This window comes from Elephas maximus, chromosome 6 (assembly GCF_024166365.1).
Source record: "Elephas maximus indicus isolate mEleMax1 chromosome 6, mEleMax1 primary haplotype, whole genome shotgun sequence".
NCBI lineage: Eukaryota > Metazoa > Chordata > Mammalia > Proboscidea > Elephantidae > Elephas > Elephas maximus.
The window spans coordinates 77,091,658-77,113,330 of record NC_064824.1 but is presented as its reverse complement, the minus strand read 5'-3'; the positions used below and the strand labels follow the sequence as shown (position 1 = coordinate 77,113,330).

General features: G+C 38.7%; 1 protein-coding gene across 1 annotated transcript in view; it reads left to right on the top strand.

The window, feature by feature from the left end:
- Window positions 1–8,225: 8,225 nt before the first annotated feature.
- The window catches only part of TTN (titin), a 275,933-nt gene continuing 262,485 nt past the window's right edge, over window positions 8,226–21,673 (top strand). Inside the window, exons 1-9 of the mRNA XM_049887553.1 lie at window positions 8,226–8,406; window positions 10,585–10,688; window positions 12,919–13,122; window positions 15,146–15,433; window positions 15,921–16,006; window positions 16,096–16,340; window positions 19,256–19,583; window positions 19,940–20,092; window positions 21,235–21,372. Coding sequence (XP_049743510.1) covers window positions 10,598–10,688; window positions 12,919–13,122; window positions 15,146–15,433; window positions 15,921–16,006; window positions 16,096–16,340; window positions 19,256–19,583; window positions 19,940–20,092; window positions 21,235–21,372 — 1,533 coding nt within the window. The 5' untranslated portion in view covers window positions 8,226–8,406; window positions 10,585–10,597. The remainder of the gene's footprint in view (window positions 8,407–10,584; window positions 10,689–12,918; window positions 13,123–15,145; window positions 15,434–15,920; window positions 16,007–16,095; window positions 16,341–19,255; window positions 19,584–19,939; window positions 20,093–21,234; window positions 21,373–21,673) is intronic.

Here is a 21,673-nt window from a genome sequence, read left to right as displayed (position 1 = left end):
TCTGCTGACCCTGTACTCTGCCAAGCATGATGTCCTTCTCCAAGGACTGATCACTCCTGAAGACATGTCCAAAGTATGTAAGACTCAGTCTCACCATCCTTGCCTCTAAGGAGCATTCTGGTTGTACTTCCTCCAGGACAGATTTGTTTGTTCTTTTGGCAGTCCATGGTATATTCAATATTCTTCACCAACACCACAATTCAAAGGCGTCAACTCTTCTTCGGCCTTCCTTATTCATTGTGCAGCTTTCACATGCATATGATGCGATTGAAAACACCATGTCTTGGGTCAGACGCACCTAAGTCTTCAGGGTGACATCTTTGCTCTTCAACACTTTGAAGAGGTCCTTTGCAGCAGATTTGCCCAATGCAATGTGTCTTTTGATTTCTGGACTGCTGCTTCCATGGCTGTTGATTGTGGATCCAAGTAAAATGAAATCTTTGACAACTTCAGTCTTTTCTCTGTTTATCACGATGTTGCTCATTGGTCCAGTTGTGAGGATTTTTGTTTTCTTTATGTTGAGGTGTAATCCATACTGAAGGCTGTGGTCTTTGATCTTCATTAGTAAGTGCTTCAAGTCCTCTTCATTTTCAGCAAGCAAGGTTGTGCCATCTGCATAACACAGGTTGTTAATGAGTCTTCCTCCAATCCTGATGCACCGTTCTTCTTCATATAGTCCAGCTTCTCGTATTATTTGTTCAGCATACAGATTAAATAGGTATGGTGAAAGAATACAACCCTGATGCACACCTTTCCTCACTTTAAACCAATCAATATCCCCTTGTTCTGTCCAAACAACTGCCTCTTGATCTATGTAAAGGTTCCTCATGAGCACAATTAAGTGTTCTGGAATTCCCATTCTTCGCAGTGTTATTCGTAGTTTGTTATGATCCACACAGTCAAATGCCTTTGCATAATCAATAAAACACAGGTAAACATCCTTCTGGTATTCTCTGCTTTAAGCCAGGATCCATCTGACATCAGCAATGATATCCCTGGTTCCAGGTCCTCTTCTGAAACAGGCCTGAATTTCTGGCAGTTCCCTGTCGATATACTGCTGCAGCCGTTTTTGAATGATCTTCAGCAAAATTTTGCTTGCATGTGATATTAATGGTATTGTTCTATAATTTCCACATTCAGTTGGATCACCTTTCTTGGGAATAGGCATAAATATGGATCTCTCCCAATCAGTTGGCCAGGAAGCTGTCTTCCATATTTCTTGGCATAGACGAGTGAGCATCTCCAGCACTGCATCTGTTTGTTGAAACATCTCAATTGATATTCCATCAATTCCTGGAGCCTTGTTTTTCACCAATGCCTTCAGAGCAGCTTGGACTTCTTCCTTCAGTACCACTGGTTCCTGATCATATGCCACCTCTTGAAATTGTTGAACATCGACTAATTCTTTGGTATAATGACTGTATTCCTTCCATCTTCTTTTGATGCTTCCTGCATCATTTAATACTTTCCCCATGGAATCCTTCACTTGAATTTCTTCTTCAGTTCTTTCGGCTTGAGGAATGCCGAGCGTGTTCTTCCCTTTTGGTTTTCCATCTCTAGCTCTTTGTACACGTCATTATAATACTTTATTTTGTCTTCTCGAGAGGCCCTTTGAAATCTTCTGTTCAGTTTTTTACTTCTTGAATTCTTCCTTTTGCTTTAGCTGCTCGATGCTCAAGGGCAATGTGTCAAATCTATTCTTGAGATGGTCTCTAAATTCAGGTGGGATATACTCAAGATCATATTTTGGCTCTCGTGGACTTGCTCTGATTTTCTTCAGTTTCAGCTTGAACTTGCATATGAGCAATTGATGGTCTGTTTCACAGTCAGCCCCTGGCCTTGTTCTGTCTGATGATATTGAGCTTTTCTATCGTCTCTTTTCACAGATGTAGTCAATTTGATTTCTGTGTGTTCCATCTGGCGAGGTCCATGTGTACAGTCGCCGTTTATGTCGGTGAAAGAAGGTATTTGCAATGAAGAAGACGTTGGTCTTGCAAAATTCTATCATTCAATCTCTGGCATTTTTTCTATCACCAAGGCCATATTTTCCAACTACTGACCCTTGTTCTTTGTTTCCAACTTTCGCATTCCGATCGCCAGTAATTATCAATGCATCTTGATTGCATGTTCGATCAATTTCAGACTGGAGCAGCTGATAAAAATCTTCTATTTCTTCATCTTTGGCCCTAGTGGTTGGTGCGTAAATTTGAATAATAGTCATATTAACTGGTCTTCCTTGTAGGCGTATGGATATTATCCTATCACTGACGGCATTGTACTTCAGGATAGATCTTGAAACGTTCTTTTTGACAATGAATGCAACACCATTCCTCTTCGAGTTGTCATTCCCAGCATAGTAGACTGTATGTGTCCGTTTCAAAATGGCCAATACCAGTCCATTTCAGCTCACTGATGCCTAGGATATCGATGTTTATGCATTCCATTTCATTTTTGACGATTTCCAATTTTCCTAGATTCATACTTTGTACACTCCAGCTTCCAATTATTAATGGATGTTTGCAGCTGTTTCTTCTCATTTTGAGTCGTACCACATCAGCAAATGAAGGCCCCGAAAGCTTTACTCCGTCCACGTCATTAAGGTCGACTCTACTTTGAGGAGGCAGCTCTTCCCCAGTCATCTTTTGAGTGCCTTCCAACCTCGGGGCTCATCTTTCAGCACTATATCAGACAATGTTCTGCTTCTATTCATAAGGTTTTCACTGGCTAATGCTTTTCAGAAGTGGACTGCCACGTCCTTCTTCCTAGTCTGTCTTAGTCTGGAAGCTCAGCTGAAACCTGTCCTGAATACCGGTGTTATAGCTTCCAGCATCACAGCAACACACAAGCCCCCACAATACAACAAATATTATTGCCTCGTCTTTAAACAAAAGTCTTAGGTACAGAAGTATGAGGTAATCACCTTGGCTAGGCTAGTTCTAACATCAACATATGAGAGACGGCTTCATCTTCAAAGTCTGTTTGTGTCACGAACTTGTGAAAAACAAATCTGTCATTACCACCTTCAGCCTTCTCATGTAGCAAAAGCAAAACCAAACCCATTGCTCTTGAGTCAATACCAACTCATAGTGACCCTATAGGACATAGTAGAACTTCCCCATAGGGTTTCCAAAGCTGTAAATCTTTATGGAAGCAGACTGCCAGGGCTTTCTCAAACAGCCAACCTTTCAGTTAGTAGCTGAGCTCTTTAACACCTGCGCCACCAGGGCTGTCCCAATGCTCTACACATTCTCAAGGACAGATGCATTCAGTGTTTTTAAGGAACATCAGTGTGCTACAATTCAAGGATATAATTATCAAACTGAAACTTCATTTACTTTCAAAAGCATAGAGTACTTTGTAAGTATAAAGTAGTGATTGTTGTTGTTAATGCCAGTGAGAAAATATGGAAACCTTCACATGGCAACAGGGAATGTGAACTTTATTAAAAACTCTAAATGTTAATCCCTCCTCCTCAATCAACCACACTGGGCACCAGGATTCCAGACCCTAGCCAGAGTAGTTGCAGCTTTCAGTTTCAATTCCTATCAAATATACATTTAAGAGAGGTCGTATTTCCTGAAGATCTTTTGATATTTTAAATCCTCTCCTTGGATCAGGCAGCTCTGGTCTCATTCTTAATTTTTATAAATTTAGACTATATTTTCTTAACCCATAGGAATTTGAAGTAGTTGGAGTAAAACACAGAGATAAAAAGAAAGCCTAAATTCTTTCAACAAACAAAAATCTTCTGAATTCCAACGAAAAGAAACCATTCTATAAGGCCAAAGGGTCTTTCAGATATTCCAAAGCTTACCTTTGTTCTTTGAGACAGGAAAGCTGCTTTCAGGGGCATTTTAAGAGTTTTGTCCAACACAGATTCTCTTACTTTTGGAGGCTCCACCCCTTACTTATTATATCAAGGCTATTAAAATATACCCATTGTAAACACAGCTGACAAGTTGACACACTGTCTTCTTTTGTGAGCATATGATAAAACTTTTTTTTTTTTTTTTCACTTTTGAGGTTGTCATTTGTATTTAAGAGAAATTTTCCTTTTTTTTCCCCAGCTCTCAAACACATTTTTTAGGCCCTCGAAGAGCCCTTAATCCTGTAAGCTATGCCTGCAGTGGCTACTGGATAAAATGGGCCTGACTGCCTCCCTGCAGCATGTGTAAAGTTTACTATTTGACAGCAATATCCCTCCCAGAGACCATTTGCTGGTGGTTGGGTCTGGTCAGGATTATGGTTTTCCCCCCAAGCTTCTGGAAACTCAGTTCATTTCTTTACCATTCCAGTACTTCTTGGGCTTTGCTTTAATTCAACATATAAATGTCATGTCACCTTCTGAAGCCTTCAAGTCCTTCAGAGAAGGACATGACTTATGTTTCTATGAGTTGTCATTTGGGCTTCTCAAAGATTTCTTAGAAAACACTGTCATGGATATTCAGCCAGGTAATCAGGTAATTGATCACATTAGTATCACAGCACAGAAGTGCTTTTCTCTTCTGCCGTGCTTGGCAGCAGCAAGCACATGAAATGCCCACCGTGTGTCAGTTTCTCACTGTGCTGGCCACTGTCACGTTCATTCAGTCGTTTAATCTTTCCAACAACTCTTTGAGGTGGATATTATAATCCCCAATTTACAACTGATGGATATGAGATTCAGAGATTCAAGTGTGTCGCCTAAACCCATGGAGGTAGGAGCAAAATTCCATGCACCCGTAGAGTCAGTACTACTGAGAAACTCAACACTTTAACTTTTTGGTCTTTCTTATTTTAGTAAAAGTATGTGTTTCTAAAATAATATTTTGTATTTAATGGGGCACTGAAAGTGTTACACATGTAAATAATTGAAGAAATCAATTAATTTGGTCTTGCTACTATAGCAGTTGTAACTGGAGCTTATAAAAATGGACAAATAAAAGCTTTCTCTTGCATTTTAAGCAGCACTTTCTTGCATCCCATGTTCCCTGAGTAGCTTTGCCTGCCTTTATAACTCGAGGGACACACACGGTAATCCACTAGAATGGGTTACTTAAATGAGCACATTCTTTCCTGTGTACTTCCTAAATTTGCTTTTTTATTTCCTTATGTAAAAATGGCTCAATGATGAGCCTGTATTTCAGCTTTGAAATATTTTATACATGGAAGGAATTTTATAAATATTGTATGACTAGATATTGTACTTATAAAATGTAAACTCCTTGAGGTCAGAGATCTTTGCCTGTTGTGTGCATTGCTATAATTCCAGTGCCTGAACTGTGTTTAAACACAGTAAGAACACACGAAAAAGTTTTAGTGAATTATGAGAGCCTTAAAAATTGTATCCATTTCTCAAATATCCCCAGGCATGTCCTTGATTTTGGTAAATGGTCCCATGTATACAAAGTCCAACACCAACAACATCTCTGTAGATGGAGTTGCCACCTGAGTTTTACACATACCCTAGCCTCTGCCTCACTCACAGATTAATGAGAATGTATTAGATGTTTATGCAGACTGTGATCACCAAGAGTGCAGGACTCATGCCTGTCTTCTCTTGGTGACTACTGTTCAGCCACCATCTTAACACAACGCCTGGCACAAAGTCGTCATTCAGTAGACAATAAGCATTGCAGAATCATAATAATCTAGCACAATGTTTAGCACTTAGTATATGCTTAATAAGGAGCTCTGGTTGCACAGTGGTTAAAGTGCTCGGCAGTGAACCAAAAGGTCAGTGTTTCAAACCACCAGTCGCTCTGTGGGAGAAAGATGTGGCAGTCTACTTCCATAAACATTTACAGCTTTGGAAAGCCTATGGGGCAGTTCTACTCTGTCCTGTTGGGTCACTGTGAGTCAGAATTGACTCAACAGCAGTGTGTTTGGTTTTAGGTTTTTTATATGTTTAATAAACATTTGTTAATTTTAATTTACTCAAAAGGACAATATCATAATGCATTCCACAACTAAGTAGGCATTATTTTTTAATTATCAGCTGTTTTGGATTATCTATGAGATGCCTCCCGCTGGTAGAGTGGTAAATTGAGATCTCACAGCATCAGCAAACTCACCAATCTGAGCAGTATTTGGTTTCCACTGGGCTAGCTTACTATATTCCAACTGTGGCATATTTGTATTTTAAAACTAATGCTTACCATGATGTCACATAATGTCAATTACTGTTCATGAATACAATAATAAGGCCTCTTTCCAGAATAGTATATTAGTTATTTACTGACTGGTTCTTTCCTCCCTCCTCCCTCCTCCCTCCTTCACTCCCTCCCTCCCTCCCTCCCTTTATTCGTTTTCTTCTAAACTCCAAATGTCCTATAAGAGTGTAAATGCTCAGAGACAAAAATCTTCTTATCTTGACAATACTGCAAGGTCTAGAAAAGGGCCAAGAAGAGTGAATAAACAAGCAGTTTTGGAGGACACTCAACCTTACATTTATAACATTCGGCCAATTGTCCTGGCTCTTGAGCTCCCTGTATTGTACTGGGTCAAGATGACACAAGCTTCAAGATTCTACTCACTCATTCCTTCTAGTTCCCATAAGCATTAAAGTGGTTTGACTTTAGTTCCAACAAGTGTAGCAGGACATTAAACATGTTTCACATTCGGTCAAATGAGTCTATAAAAATACACGCACACACAGCATACACATACACGTGAACCGCACACATACACACACACATAAGCACATGCATACATATGTGCACAAGGATATTTAAATAGACAGCCAGTTGATGAACACCCCAAAAGAGAAAGATCACACAGCATTTCTATTCTTGCTTTGCCTTGTAACTGGTAGGTTGTCTATAACAGGAGTCTCTAATTGAGAATAATTTTGAAGGTACATAACATGAAACCATTTGTTTCTGAATAAATGGATCAAATAAGGTTGTGACAGATACAATCAATGGGGGAAAAATGATACCACCAATACAGATATCACTGCATAAGTAAAGGAGTTGTTGTTAGTCAGCAAATGTTTCAATAAGTACATGGTGTCATCTGTCTATATAACTGTACTGCATCAAGTTTTCCAGTAAATTTTAGCTCTTTTAAATATTGATAAATTAATTACTATATAAATAATTATAAGATTTGAAAGTCGCAGGAAGTTGAAAAGTCTAATGCATGACCAAGTTCTTCCACAACAGGGAGCATTTTATTATAGAAATAAATTTATCTTAAATTTTAAAATTTTAGTCTATTTTATTAAGAAAAGTATCTTTCCATTATCAACAAGACAATCCTCTTGCCTCAAAGTGGAGTTTTACAAATCTCTCAACGGAAAATTATAAAGATCATTTTGTGGTTGAAATCTCTCTTGCTTGAAATTAAATTCAGTCCTAAAATAGCAACTATATCATCTCCTAACCACTTCCCATTAGTAACAGCAAACTCCAGAGATTAGGAGAGCAGCATTCACGTGCTTGGGATAAGAATCCTATGGACGATTTAAACATAAGACTTGGCTACTCGTTAAGGGGCAGGGCATACGTATTTGTAAATATTAATGCCAGACAAAAGTGAAATCTGACAAAATTAAAATCATTGTACTGTCTAGGATAAATCTAAGCAAAGTTCAGATTTTGCCTTTCAGACATTATTTCTTGCAAGGCTGTATTAACACTTAGCTTATTAACAGGGTTTAACTCTTTCCAAAGCACGAGCAGATTCTTTAGAATGTAGATAGCAGAAATTAGCCCTCTTTGATGCTGAAGTATATAGCAAAAGATTCTTCAAAAAAAATAGTCTTATGCATGAGATCAGCTTCCTTGTTTGCGATCATGATTGACAGGTCCTTTTGTTGGTTTTATGGGGGAAGGGAACAGGAGTGAGGCCTGACTCACAGGGCAGAATCATGAGGTTTGGGCTGTTTTATGTGATTGCCCACAAATGTTCTCTAATATTCCATCTTCTCTACAGACCAGAGTTTTCAGATTTTAATGTTGGCAACAAATGCTCTCCCCCAAGCCTCAACACAGTGATTCTTTAAATACAGTTCTCTCTCCTTGGTAAAGCCTCTTTGGGGGCGCTAAATTTAGCATTGCCAATCAGAAGAACAGGTGGTATGGGGCACTACCAAATAGGTCTGTCTCCCATCATGCTTTCCTAAGAGAGCCAATCGCACGAGTTCCTGCCCTAAGGATGTGGGGCTGTCAGCAGATCTGGTGAATATAAGGACGGGGCCAGCCCCTGAGTCCTGAGCAGTCGTGCATTCCCACCTCGCCTCGGGTGTAGGGATTGCATAGAAAAGCAAAACTACACAGTTCTGACTGTGTAGTTTTGTTTTTAGGTTAGAGGCTCACCGATTCATGTCGGAGATGGTCAACAAAACCAACTCTAGATAGGACGTCGTTTCAGAAGCAACCTTGGGCTTAGTCCCACCCATTTTAGGCACTCTTGAGAAATCAGGTGAGCAGTGTCTTTGTTTGAAATAGTATAGTTACTTTCTTGTTGATTTCTGATTCCCATTTATCTTTGTATGCTACATGATTTATATAGGTGTGCTTGTCTAGCTAGTTGTTGCTAGTGGGAATCCATTATTTGAATATACTTGTTAAATTGTTTTAAAATGTGTGAACATTTTTCTTTAAAAAGTTTTTCGCTTTTGCAGTCAGTGATTCCAATTGCTTAAATGCACCTAACATCCTAAAAGTGTTAAGGTTGAGGTCTGAAATGCTGATAGAAATGTTTGGGCTTTCTTTATAGACGCTTTTTGTCTGTTGAGAATGTTCAAGGTTATAATACTCAGTGATAAAGTGAGACACACCAAGAATAGCTCTGATAAAATGCATGTGGTATCAGCTAAACCCTGATGACTTTTTAAGGGAATCAACTGCTGAGGTATCAGTTGCAGGACAGTGACAGAACACTTGCCTGCTGTCAGTCAACATTGGAGAGTTTATTTTGGGAGCATGACATTTTAGATGCATACCTCCAACCCTAAGCAGACAAAGGTCTCAGAAGAGCAAGTGCTAAAGCAACAAAACTTACTTAGGCAATAGGAGTAAAAGACTAATTTAGGCCAGTTAATTGCAATATACTTAGAAATTTCAAATAAAGCTAGATAATATAATTGTTTTCTAAAATGCCCAGAGTCTCATTATACATTTTAATTCAACTCACAATCCAATTATATATGAGCTAAATGTTGATGCTAAGAAATATTGTCTTAAAGACTTTTTATTTCTAAACACACCGATTCCTCATCTTCGTTGAATTACGTTACTAATTGTAAATGCATTTACAGGTGCAGTACATAAATGTGTGAAAAAATACAGCTATTTTTAGAAGATGCAGTAACTTGTCAACAGGAAAAGTTAACCAAAAAAGTGGTACATAATAAAGATAACATGCTAAAATAAGGAGTTTTTGACAAGAGTTTTATGAAAAACTATTAGATGTTGTCTGAATTTTCCAAATATAAGTTTTTATTGTCTCCAAAAAATGTTGATTTCATTATCTTTTCAACTAAGTAAAAAGTTACAATAATGTACGGAATTATTGTGAGGAAGATTTCTGCTCCATAAAGTTTTAGTGAGAAGGGAATTTTATGAAAAAATAGTAACGAAGCAACTGACAATTGAGAATCTGCTGGTTATTCGGAACAGTGGCACAGTCATGTGGATTAATTAGGTATTTGTGCATCAGAAAATTCTTCATACATTCCTTGTGAACTTGATAGACAAAGTACTAAAAGGATTTAACTGCAAATTTTATATTCATTTCTTTGATGATGAATATTTTATGTTATGAAAATATAGGTCCTTTCCCTTCATCTCCATTTCACATTGGCCTTCCATTATTCAGAGTTTCCATATTGTTCTTTAAGAAGAACTCAAGCCAGTATTTTTCTTTCATATTTATAATAATATTTTTGTCTGTTCACCTAAATTTAAATTTTTCCAAATATTTCCTTCAACACTAGCAACATTTATTGAGTATTTATAGTAAAAAGAAATAATTAGGAAATAGAAAGTGCGATATGCCGGCCACAAGAAAATTTGCATATTTTATAAGGCTTGCCAAAGCTTTTCAAACAAAAAATTGCCGAGTTCAAATTTTTAAGTTTTGGTGATTATTTTAAGTAATCAGATAATGCTTGAATTGAGATCAATTTTATAAAATACATGAGCGAAAAATAGTGGGAAAAGAAAATACTTTTCAAAATAATTGTCTTCCAAACACTGAACTGATGCAGAGATTCATTTTACTGTTTGCCACACATCTTTTTTTTATTACCCTTGGAACTTTCACATTACTTCAGCTTTCTCTTTCTCCAACTCTCAACCTGATTTTCCTCCTTTGGTAAGACTGAACATTCCCTCTCTGACCACTGGGGTACATTCCTTGCTGCGCTTGGCTAAGTTGTTTTTCAATTCCCTCCATAGACTTCCTATTCTATGTTAGGCTTCAACTCAAAAGTCAATTGTTCAAGCCACAAGGAAGACCTGCCTATCACTGTAGGCCCACAGATAACCTGTGGAGCAATTCATTTGAAGAAATGTGTATCTTTGTCGTCAGTCTATAAGATAGTTCCAGAGTGGCCCTTAGCTGTGATATCCTAATTTATTTTCTTTTCCTTTTCAGAGTGCCTAAAAAGATGGCAACCGAAGCACCGACGTTTAAGCAGCCGTTACAAAGTGTTGTGGTACTGGAGGGTAGTACCGCAACCTTTGAGGCTCACGTTAGTGGTAAGCTCATACATTCATGCTTTTGTCTCCTTGGTCTTCTCTCACAATAAGTTAACTTTGCTGTAGGACTTGCCATCAAGTTTAAGCCCTGCTTTCACTTTGTAAAATTGGTCTAACTCTGTGGCAGGGTCATTTTAAGGGTATACCATCCACAAAGTAGTGACAAAATCTGACAATATAATGACTTGAAAATGTTTTACTCATATTTATAATTCCACAAAGCAAAATAATTAGCATTGGAATAAAATTGCTGTCAGAATCCAGAGGCTAAATAGGACCAAACTGGGTGGCTATATTTGGGTTCAGCTGCAGAGCCAAACTGGAAACCAAGAACTCAAGCTCAATCAGGCTGGCCCGGGAGCGGCTGGGTAGGTGGCTGCTCTGTATGGCTGAGCCTTGGTTGTCTTATATGGAAAATAACAGTATATCCTATTCTCAGAGGTAGAACTCTTCATAATGCAATAACGCCTAATTATTTTACTCTTTTATTTTCAATATTTAAAGTGATTCTAGTGAATTAAAAGACTTCCATATTGTTTTGAAATTACAGCAAAAAATAATAAATGGTACTCTGGTCTATGTATTTAAGGGTAACATTGACCCTAGAATTTTATTTAAAAGAAGTTCATCTTTTTTTCTTCTTCTTCTTCTTTATAACTCAGTTTAGGGATGGTTCCAGAAAATGTGTGAATTCTGAGATCTATCATCTTGTGATAAAAAGGGGGTAGTCTACAAGCTGTATTGCAAATAATTTTTAAATTATTCAATCAATACTGTCACCTTCTGCAGGATCATAACTGGTCATGTAAGATTATATGGATGAGTTGAAAATCCTACTTGATTTTTAATTCAGTGATTCTCCATAGTGCATTGCCCTTCTTCTTTTTTATTTTAAGGCTCATAATAAAGGTATACAGTTAAGAAACCCTTTTCCTTATTTTTTCTTTTGTCTGTTTTATACCTACCTTATTCATAATTGTATTATATTTTATTTTACATTGCATGAATGTCACATAGCCAATCTTCATTTTCCACTGTATATGTATATAAAGACCAATCCATCTCTCCTCACACGTGATAAATTTGTACTGATTTCCAGATAATTCACTTACTTCTCTTTTAATGCTCAGTAACTTCTGAACTGAACATAGCACATATGCCTTCAGTGGGACTTCTGCCTGAGTGTAGATTCGTGGAATCTGGTTTCTTCATAGCTTCTTGTTCCTTCACACCATGTGCTAATAAATTCTTAGAAAGATATCACTGAAAATAGTCAAATAAACTCTTCCTTTGGCCACTGTGGGAGACAGGCTAATGTAAGGACAACACAATAAAATTCCTCCTGATTATCTTTACCTCCCCAGCTTGTCAAGGTAGATCATCTGTCCTCCTGCGAACAAAACATAAACAGTTCTTGAAGTTGCCTTATCCCTTCTGAATGCACAGAGTTCCAATATACCTAAAACGTCAAATCATGTACATTCGGTTCTAAGACATGAAATCACGTGCATTCAGTTCTTAGCTCCACAGTTTATGGTGGATGAAGAGAATTTGGCTTTCCTACCTGCAACTCCAGCTAAGGATGTTGTTCTGAAAGACTAGATTTGGCTTGGTCTCTTATTGTATGAGAAAGTGTCTCTCTACATTACGGCCTCTTCCCTGATGATTCCACATTTGCAAGGAGAGTAAAGGCAGATGGCATTGCTGGAACTGCAGAGGGGGTGATGAGCGTGCCCTCCTGTGCTCGTTAGGCAGAACTTTCCCATCTCTTTGCTGCTTTTACACTTGTTTTCCAAGAGGACAGTTGTCACTTTTTATTTTACAATTTCCTTGACTCTTCACTTTGTAAATCCTTTTCATGATTTTAATGATGCCTATTAAATTGCATCAGATAGAGCCCTGGGCAGGAGGGCGGGAGGTGGACGTTCTAGTCCTCTCTGTGCAGCTTGCTAGCTGAGTGACCTCAGAAAAATCATTAAGCCTCTTTTGGCCTCAGTTTCCTCCCCTATAAAATGAAAGGGCTGGCCTCTGTATGAACCCACGGGCCTTCCTAATGGTCTGCCAGTTTATACTTTCATTAAGTAGCTGCCAAGTTTTCACTATCATTAAATGACTTTACACTCTGGACAGCTTTTGCAGGTTATTGCAAGGCAGTGAACATGATGCGACAGAGCAGAGGATTTTGCAGTGCCCCACTCAAAAATAAAGACGAATTGCCTTTGCATTCCAGGTTTCCCAGTTCCTGAGGTGAGCTGGTTTAGGGATGGCCAGGTGATTTCTACTTCCACTCTGCCCGGCGTGCAGATCTCCTTTAGCGATGGCCGCGCTAGACTGATGATCCCCGCCGTGACTAAAGCCAACAGTGGACGATACTCCCTGAGAGCCACCAATGGATCTGGACAAGCAACTAGCACTGCTGAGCTTCTTGTGACAGGTAGGGTGATGGAGACCTGCAGGTTCTCTGCTCCCCCAGGGGCATCTCCTGCACATAGGACAGGTGTCAAGGAAGAGCTGCTGAGCACAGGCACATGGAGCTTAGAACCCAGAGAAGGCCCACTTGAGGCTGAATTTATAGCAGTTGTTTGCCGTGTGGTATTTAATTTCTCCTTCAAAATACAGTACAAATGTGGTTAATAGCTCCTCCTTACAAACAATTAAGAACTCAAAAGTATGTTAAAGAAGTATTAAAAATCATGTTTCTGAGGAAGTAGAAAAGCTTCAGGCCTTGTTTCACAAGCCTAGTAAGGAATAAGCTGTATATATGTGTGTGTGTGTGTATGTGTGTGCATATATTTATGCGTGTGTGTGTTTATAAACAAGGCCCAAAGCCTTGCTACTAGCTCAGAAACATGATTTTTAATATTTCCTCGGTATACTTTTGAGTGCTTAGTTGTGTGCATAAGGGAACTATTAGCCGCTCTTGTACTGTATTTTAAAGCGAAAATTAAATTCCACCAGGCAAACAAGGAGACCCTGGGTGGTGCAAATGGTTAAGCACTTAGCTGCTGGACTACTAGCTGAAAGGATGACAGTCGGAACCCACCCAGAGGTGCCTCAGAAGACAGACCTGGCCATCTGCTTCTGAAAGATCACGGTCTTGAAAACTCTGTGGAGCATTCTGCTCTGCACACATGGGTCGCCATGAGTTGGGATCAGCTCCACAGCAACTAACAACAACCACCTAATCTTGGCTAAATTATTTTCAGAGAATTAAACTCTTTGAATTTGTTCCAACTAGTGCTTATCAAACTTTGCTGTATCCGTGGATTGCCTGATTCCCAAATGCCTCCCCCACAGATTCTTATTCAGTAGTCTGGAGTAGAGGCCCAGGAGTTTGCACTTCAGCAGCCACCCAGATGATTCTGATGTAGGTGGTCTACCAACCACCCATTTAAGAAACCCTGCTCTAGGCTATAAGGTCTCAATGAGGTTGAATAACTCATTTACTCTCCATTTTTAAAAAATTACATAGTAAACATACCCAGAAAAAGGCAAATGCTTGTTTTTTATTCAAATATATGACATAGTTTTCTCAGTAGTCGCCAGCCTTAATGGTCTCTGCAATTTTTCTCCATCCTTCTTCCTTTGCTACCTGGTGAGATGTTAACACACAGAACAGTGCACTGCTTTAGACATGATATAACAATATCTTACATGAGGTACATAATGTTATATCAATTTACCCAATAAACTATGCCTCCAGTGATATTCAATTATAGGGCTATTGTGGACCTAAGCAGAAGGCAAATCAGTTAACATCAGGTATGAACTTTAACAGGCACCTAGAAAAGTCAGAAACAGAATATACACAGGGTTCTCAGAAGTTGCTATTGTTTATTACTCTAAACCACATCAAAATCCCATTCACCTTTCATATTTATCTTATAAAATTTTTTCAACCTAATTAACAGAAATAGCCCTTTTCTGTAGCACAATTAACATTGAATCATGTCATTATTGAGACTAACACATTAAATGCAAGTAAATAGTTGGGTTTTTTGAATACTGACCAAAGTGGAAAAGATTTAGGTTTTTATTTTTTTAATAATTCTATAAATCAAGGGTGCACCCATCCTGCTAATCACTGGAATTCATTTTAATACAAGTTACTAAAATATGTAAAGTTGCCTTATCATGTTAAGATAATGCTAGAAGTGGGACTGGAAGGAATTCCTGGGAAGAGTCTCTAGAAATGTTATAACAAGAAATGTGGTGGCCTGGAGCTGTTAAGTAAAACAACAAAACAAAACATATATAATGGCAGGATGGCCTTCTGAAACCTGTTGGCTCCATTCTTATTGTCATATGCTGGGTGAGCTAGCTTCAAGGACAGTCAAGGATTTTTGGATCAGCAAGTCATTGCCTGGTTTTGGAATCCATCCGAGCTGTGATTGTTTAAAAATACTCATTGTGAGCATCCTGGCTCGTGTTACTGATTTTCTTTTCTCCCCTTCCAGTGGAGACAGCACCACCCAACTTTGTTCAACGACTGCAGAGCATGACCGTGAGACAAGGAAGCCAAGTGTGTCTCCAAGTGAAAGTGACTGGAATCCCTACACCTGTGGTGAAGTTCTATCGGGATGGAGCTGAAATCCAGAGCTCCCTTGATTTTCAAATTTCACAAGAAGGTGACCTCTACAGCTTACTGATTGCAGAAGCATACCCCGAAGACTCTGGAACCTACTCAGTAAATGCTACCAATAGCGTTGGAAGAGCTACTTCAACTGCCGAATTGCTGGTTCAAGGTATGGGCTGGAGGTTGAGGAGCAGGGAGATGGGGAAAGGGCTGATTTGATATGAAGAGGGGCCAGGAATCCACCTACCTTCCCTCTAAAACCCTGGGCATGCCTGGAGCTGAAATGAAAGGTGGTGTTCATGCATCCCTGAGGAGAAAAGTCTCAGAGATTCTAGGCAGGAGCTCTGATCATTGAAGCAGTCTGTGGTTACTAACCCCATCATAAAATGGAAAATGTTTCAATGAAACTGTCTACCTTTTCAAGTTATTGGCAAATAATGGAATTTTTAAAATGTTTCTAAGTAAATTCTTATGTAATAATATTTTCTGTTTTTAAACCTAACTTGTATACATACAAAACCCAAAACGTTCTGCGTTTTCCTCCATTGGGACACCCAAAAAGTCTTACTGACTTTGTAGTCAGAATTAACATAAACCCTTTAAAAATGGGTCACTGTGGACCCTCCTACTAAATATTTATCTTTTTCTTCTTATAGGTGAAGAAGTAGTACCCGCTAAAAAGACAAAGACAATTGTTTCGACTGCTCAGATTTCAGAAACAAGACAAACTCGAATTGAAAAGGTATTTTTCTATGCTGTTGCGTTTCAAGCCGTTCAGATTGTTGGTTTACCAACTATTCATAACCCTGACTTTGTTTTAATCTTTTGCAGAAGATTGAAGCCCACTTTGATGCCAGGTCAATGGCAACAGTTGAGATGGTCATAGATGGTGCTGCTGGGCAACAGCTGCCACATAAGGCACCTCCCAGGATACCTCCTAAGCCAAAGTCAAGATCACCAACACCACCATCCATTGCTGCCAAAGCACAATTGGCTCGACAGCAGTCCCCATCACCAATAAGACACTCCCCGTCCCCAGTCAGACATGTGCGGGCTCCAACCCCATCTCCAGTCAGGTAAAGCCTCTTTAATGTTTTAACTGTATAGAAATTTTGTGTGACAAAAGTAAGGTCATTGCTAGATTAAACAATGCATTTGTGAAAAATTCTTCAAAGTTCCTCCTTCCTCAAGATATTTCATGGCCTCTGCTGAAAAAGTGTCATAACAATATACAATGGCTACAATGTGAACTGTACCCAGCTAGAATTGTGTAGTACATAGCTACACAACTGTACATGCTTGTGCTGGGTAAGACCCCAGACAGAGGCAAAATACAAACAGTAAGTCTGGGGGGAAACATTTATGACACTCAGGACAAGGAACTAGTAATACACCAAAAGTATAGAAAGATTCCACAAATTAATTTTTTAAAGGAAAAAACAAGCAACACATAACAGTAATGGACAAAAGATAACATTTCACACAAGAGGAAATGTAAATGGCCAATAAATAAATGAAAAAAAATGCTCCATATTTTCCAGTCTTTATTATTTTGGCCACTTAAAGATACTGGCAAACACTAATATGAAATCTTGAACAAAAAGCTTAGTTTTAAAAACAATTCTAGCTATCAAATAAAAAAAGTGTTCAATCTCGGGTTAACTCCAGGTTTGCACACCATGAAGTCACAACGCAGGCCAACTGTAATTTCTGCGGAAGATAACAGCTTCAATATTTTTTTTTAAATCCAAGTCTTAAGGGTCATTTAGAATTATGGAGCTTCCCTGATCCCAGGGAACATTTTGACCATCTTAGCCGTTCTGAGCATTCATTAAAAAACATCCAAATTACTTATTTTAAAAAAACCCTTCCAAAAACTAAAGATGTAAAAATGCCAATTTGTGGAAAAAAATAATGGTTTTCTGAAATAGACTACTTCCTAAAATGTCTCTTAGTTTAATTTTGATTTTCGTTGTAAAGTAAGGCAAACATTTCATTGAAAAAGGCACATTGTATCTAGCCGTGACCAGGAGATTATGCTTAGTAGAAATAAGCACGTTCCTGTAAATGACTTAAATTACATTGATTTTCACAGTTATGGACTTACCTGAGGCCTGCTGCTAATTACTCATGTCATGCTAATCATGTCTTTAACTCTTTTTGAATTAAGCTCACTTTACTAGGTATAGCAAGGGACAGGTTGAAACCTGGAAGTGTGTGGCACTTTTTCTTCAAGTATTGTTGAATAATACACCCTACAACATTCTAAACGGGTCTTTGTTAATATTTCTAAGGCAATCGTTTGCAAAATAGAGACATGTTCCTCTACATATCCCTTTAGTTTGATTTCAACTTTGTTTATAAAATATAAAGTGATTTTTCACCAAAAAAAAAAAAAAAAAAACCTTCTTAAAGAAAGCAAACATTTCGTGAAACTCACTGGTTAATGTTGTAATGTACTGTAAATTTCTACAATTTAAAGTAAATATAAGCTGTACCGTGAGCCTTAATTAAAATAATTGTTTCATTTAAGATCAGTATAAGTTTAACATTGAATGCGAGTACCAGAATACATTTATAAACATTTTCTTATATGCAGGATTAGTTTAATGCAATGGTTAGACAATACTGCCACCTAGTGGGAAAATTTGAATAAACCTTATTGATTAAGAAATTAGTTATGAAGAATTTTATCTTAAATTAGTTGACCAAGCCTCCAAATTATTGCTGTAAATCAGGATCATCTCTTTTGGCTCTAAATGCCAAGCATTAGCACTAATTCTACAACTGACGCTATTTGCACTTTGTTGTTGTTAGTTGCCATCGAGTGATTGTGTCTCATGGCGACCCCATGTGTGACAGAGTAGAACTGCTCCACAGGGTTTTCTTAGCTGTAGTCTTAACAGAAGCAGATCACCAGGCATTTTCTTCAGTGGTATAGCTTGGATGGATCTGAACTGACAACCTTCAGGTTAGCAGTTTAGCACAAACCGTATCTTCCACCTAGGCAGTTTGGGAAATTAAATTAGTTTGGGAAAACCATTTTATCAATTTGACCGAAAAACTATAGAATTTTTAGGTTTCAAATTTGCCAATTCCCACAGTAACTCTAAGGATATTTAAAAGAAGTCCAGGGTTCAGTGTAGTGAGCATGGGTGTAAACAAATTCTGGGGAAATTAAAAAGAGCAATCAACAGGCGCTTCGACTACAACAACATTTTCCAAAATGCATTGCACAGTCAGTACTCAAAAAGATTCTGCAAAAAGAGTAGCAAGGACACCTATCCCACAAGAGGGAACAGGAAGGCTGGTAATAGGGAACCCAGGGTTGAGAAGGGAGAGTGTTGACATGTCATGGGGTTGTTAACAATGTCAAAGAACAATGTGTGTACTGTTTGATAAGAAACTAGTTTGTTCTGTAAACCTTCATCTTAAGTACAATAAAAATAAATTAAAAAAAAGACTATCCCCGGCCTGGACATTCAGAAGGCATATTGGCATGGTGAAGCTGTGAGAAATCCTACAGGAAAAATAATAAGTGGCTTTTGGTTACAGAAGCCTTATTCATGCAACATCTATTTGATACCTCCCTCTCTTTTTTTTTTTTTTTTTTCCTCCGCCTAGAATTAGGACACAGGGAACCTTAGAGTATGGTTACTGGGTTTTCCACGTCCCCTTTTCTTTCACTGTATTTTCAAGGAAGCACCTTCTGCTGTCTTGATTGTTTTTTTTAATGTGAAAAGGTGGGGAAAAGTAAAACTTACTTAGAATAAAGTCTGATTCTTTTACAGGGTTACAGTGATAAGGCTTACCAAGATTTAAAACAAATTACTTTCAAATAAATTATTTAGCTTCTGAATAGCTTAAGGAGGCACAAATTGTAAAACTGCCTTAAAGTACTTCCGGATTGTCTTCCCATTATTGAAATCCCATGACCCTTACTGGAGTTCCTCTTCTTGGTGTTCTTGACCTTTGCTGTTTGGTTCTTCAGGTCCGTGTCTCCAGCTGGGAGGATCTCTACATCCCCCATCAGATCTATTAGGTCTCCATTACTCGTCCGTAAATCGCAGACACCTACCATGCCCACGGGCCCAGAAGTGCCTCCCCCTTGGAAGCAAGAGGGCTATGTGGCCTCATCTGAGACTCAGATGAGAGAAACAACAATGACAAGTGCTACTCAGATCAGGACAGAAGAACGATGGGAAGGGAGATATGGTATCCAGGAGCAAGTGACCATCAGTGGGGCTGCCGGCGCTGCTGCCAGCGTGTCAGCCAGTGCTGCCTTTGCAGCAGAGGCTGTGGCTACTGGTGCTAAGGAGGTACTGACAGACTGTTGTGTTTTTCCTTATTTGTATTCTGGTTTCTTCAACTGAAATCCTGTCGTGAAACTCAGCCTGTATAGCTTAGAGCGGAGATTCATATAAATATAAAATTGTAGGAGAAACTGAAGACCAAAATTGACCCATGCCTTGTCAAAGCATTTTTAATTGGCACAAGTGCTCTATCTGTGAGGTCTTCATAAAATACCGGTCTTAATGCTACATTTTAACATGTATCTCTTAGCAATGATAAATGCCTATGTATATTTTAGGTGGATTAGTTTCCATTATGGTTTTGTATTTTCTATCAGGCAGGTCATTAAAAAAAGTAATGCCCTTGGTCATTTCCAACCCAGGTCAAACAAGAAACTGACAAAAGTGCAGCTGTTGCGACTGTTGTTGCTGCTGTTGATATGGCCAGAGTGAGAGAACCAGTTATCAGTGCTGTAGAGCAGACTGCTCAGAGGACAACCACGACTGCTGTGCACATCCAGCCTGCTCAAGAACAGGTATGCATGAGGTCACCTAGATGATGTCCACAGAGCCGTTCCTATGGTGCATGTTTACTAAACACCGTCAGGACTGAGCTTTGCATGCAGAAATCCGTGATGAACCAATGCAGAAATTATTTTGAGGGCAATACTGAGCCAAACATGGCCCAGAGTTTTAGGGTTTTCTAAGCAGAAGGTAGGATGTGTTACCGAAGATAGACCAGTTACCAGCCGCCATTGAGTCAATTCCAACTCATGGTAACCCCATGTGTGTCACAGTAGAACTGTGCTCTGTATTCTTTTCAGTGGCTGATTTTTCAGAAGTAAATCGCCAGGCCTTTCTTCCAAGGCACCTCTGGGTGGACTCAATACCTCTAACCTTTTGGTTAGCAAGTGAGCATGTTAACCATTTGCACCACCCAGAGGCTCCTATCAAAGGTGTGTTGTTGTTGTTGTGTCCTGTCAAGTCAATTCCAGTTCATAGCAACCCTACATGACAGAGTAGAACTACCCCATAGAGCTTCCTAGGATTAATCTTTATTGGAGGAGATCACCAGGTCTTTCCTCCACGGAGCTGCTAGTAGGATTGAACCACGTACCTTTGGGTTAGCAATTGAGTGGTTAACCATTGCACCACCAGGAGGTAAATACCATGCAAGCAGACCAAACCAGAAGTACCTAGTCTATGTCAGGGAGGCAGACAAGAGTTAATTATGATATTCAAGGTATCAAGCTATTCCCAGGTCAAGGCAGGCAAAGGGTAGCTAAGCAAGTCAGCTAAACAAGAGGTGTGCATGTGCATTCAAGTGCTATAGATTCAGACTGGCAAATCCAGAGCTCAGTAGCTCCAAGAGCCAGGCATGCGTACCATCATTATTTCAGAGCGGACATTACATTTCTCTAAGCTTGTCCAAAGGACCGTTGCTTTTACTTTCCTCCAAACAAACATGACACTTGATTCATGGCTGGAAGGTGTAATAAATCCTGGATAACATCCCATCTCATATTTGAATAGTCTTTCTGTTATAATTTCAGATTACTCTGGTTTTCCTTCTTATTCTCTCTTGTGTGACATTTATGTCTTTATCTTGATATATTATGGGAGCTTTTTATATAAGGTGCATTAAAGTATTTCCTTTTATTTTGTCTATGAAAATCAGATAAGAAAAGAGGCGGAGAAGACTGCTGTAACAAAAGTAGTAGTGGCCGCCGATAAAGCCAAGGAACAAGAATTAAAATCAAGAACCAGAGAAGTAATTACAACAAAACAAGAGCAGATGCATGTAACTCATGAGCAGGTAAAAATAATTTTTCATGGAAATTGAAATTTTCATTGAAATTCATTGCCGAAGTTATTACATACGTCAAGTAGATAATAATCTTCACTTTGAACTGTATTGTTTCTTAGGCAACATGGTTGCTATCACACTAGTAAAATCCCCTTGTCATAGCTGTGTATTCCTGGATACTGGATACCACAGTCCCTTAGTCACTGAATGTTTCTCTTGTGTAATATGGAAAGGATCATCTGCAGACATGCGCTAGGAGTAGAAACTGAGTCTTTCCTGCATTAATCTGGGGCTGTACTAACTAAATATG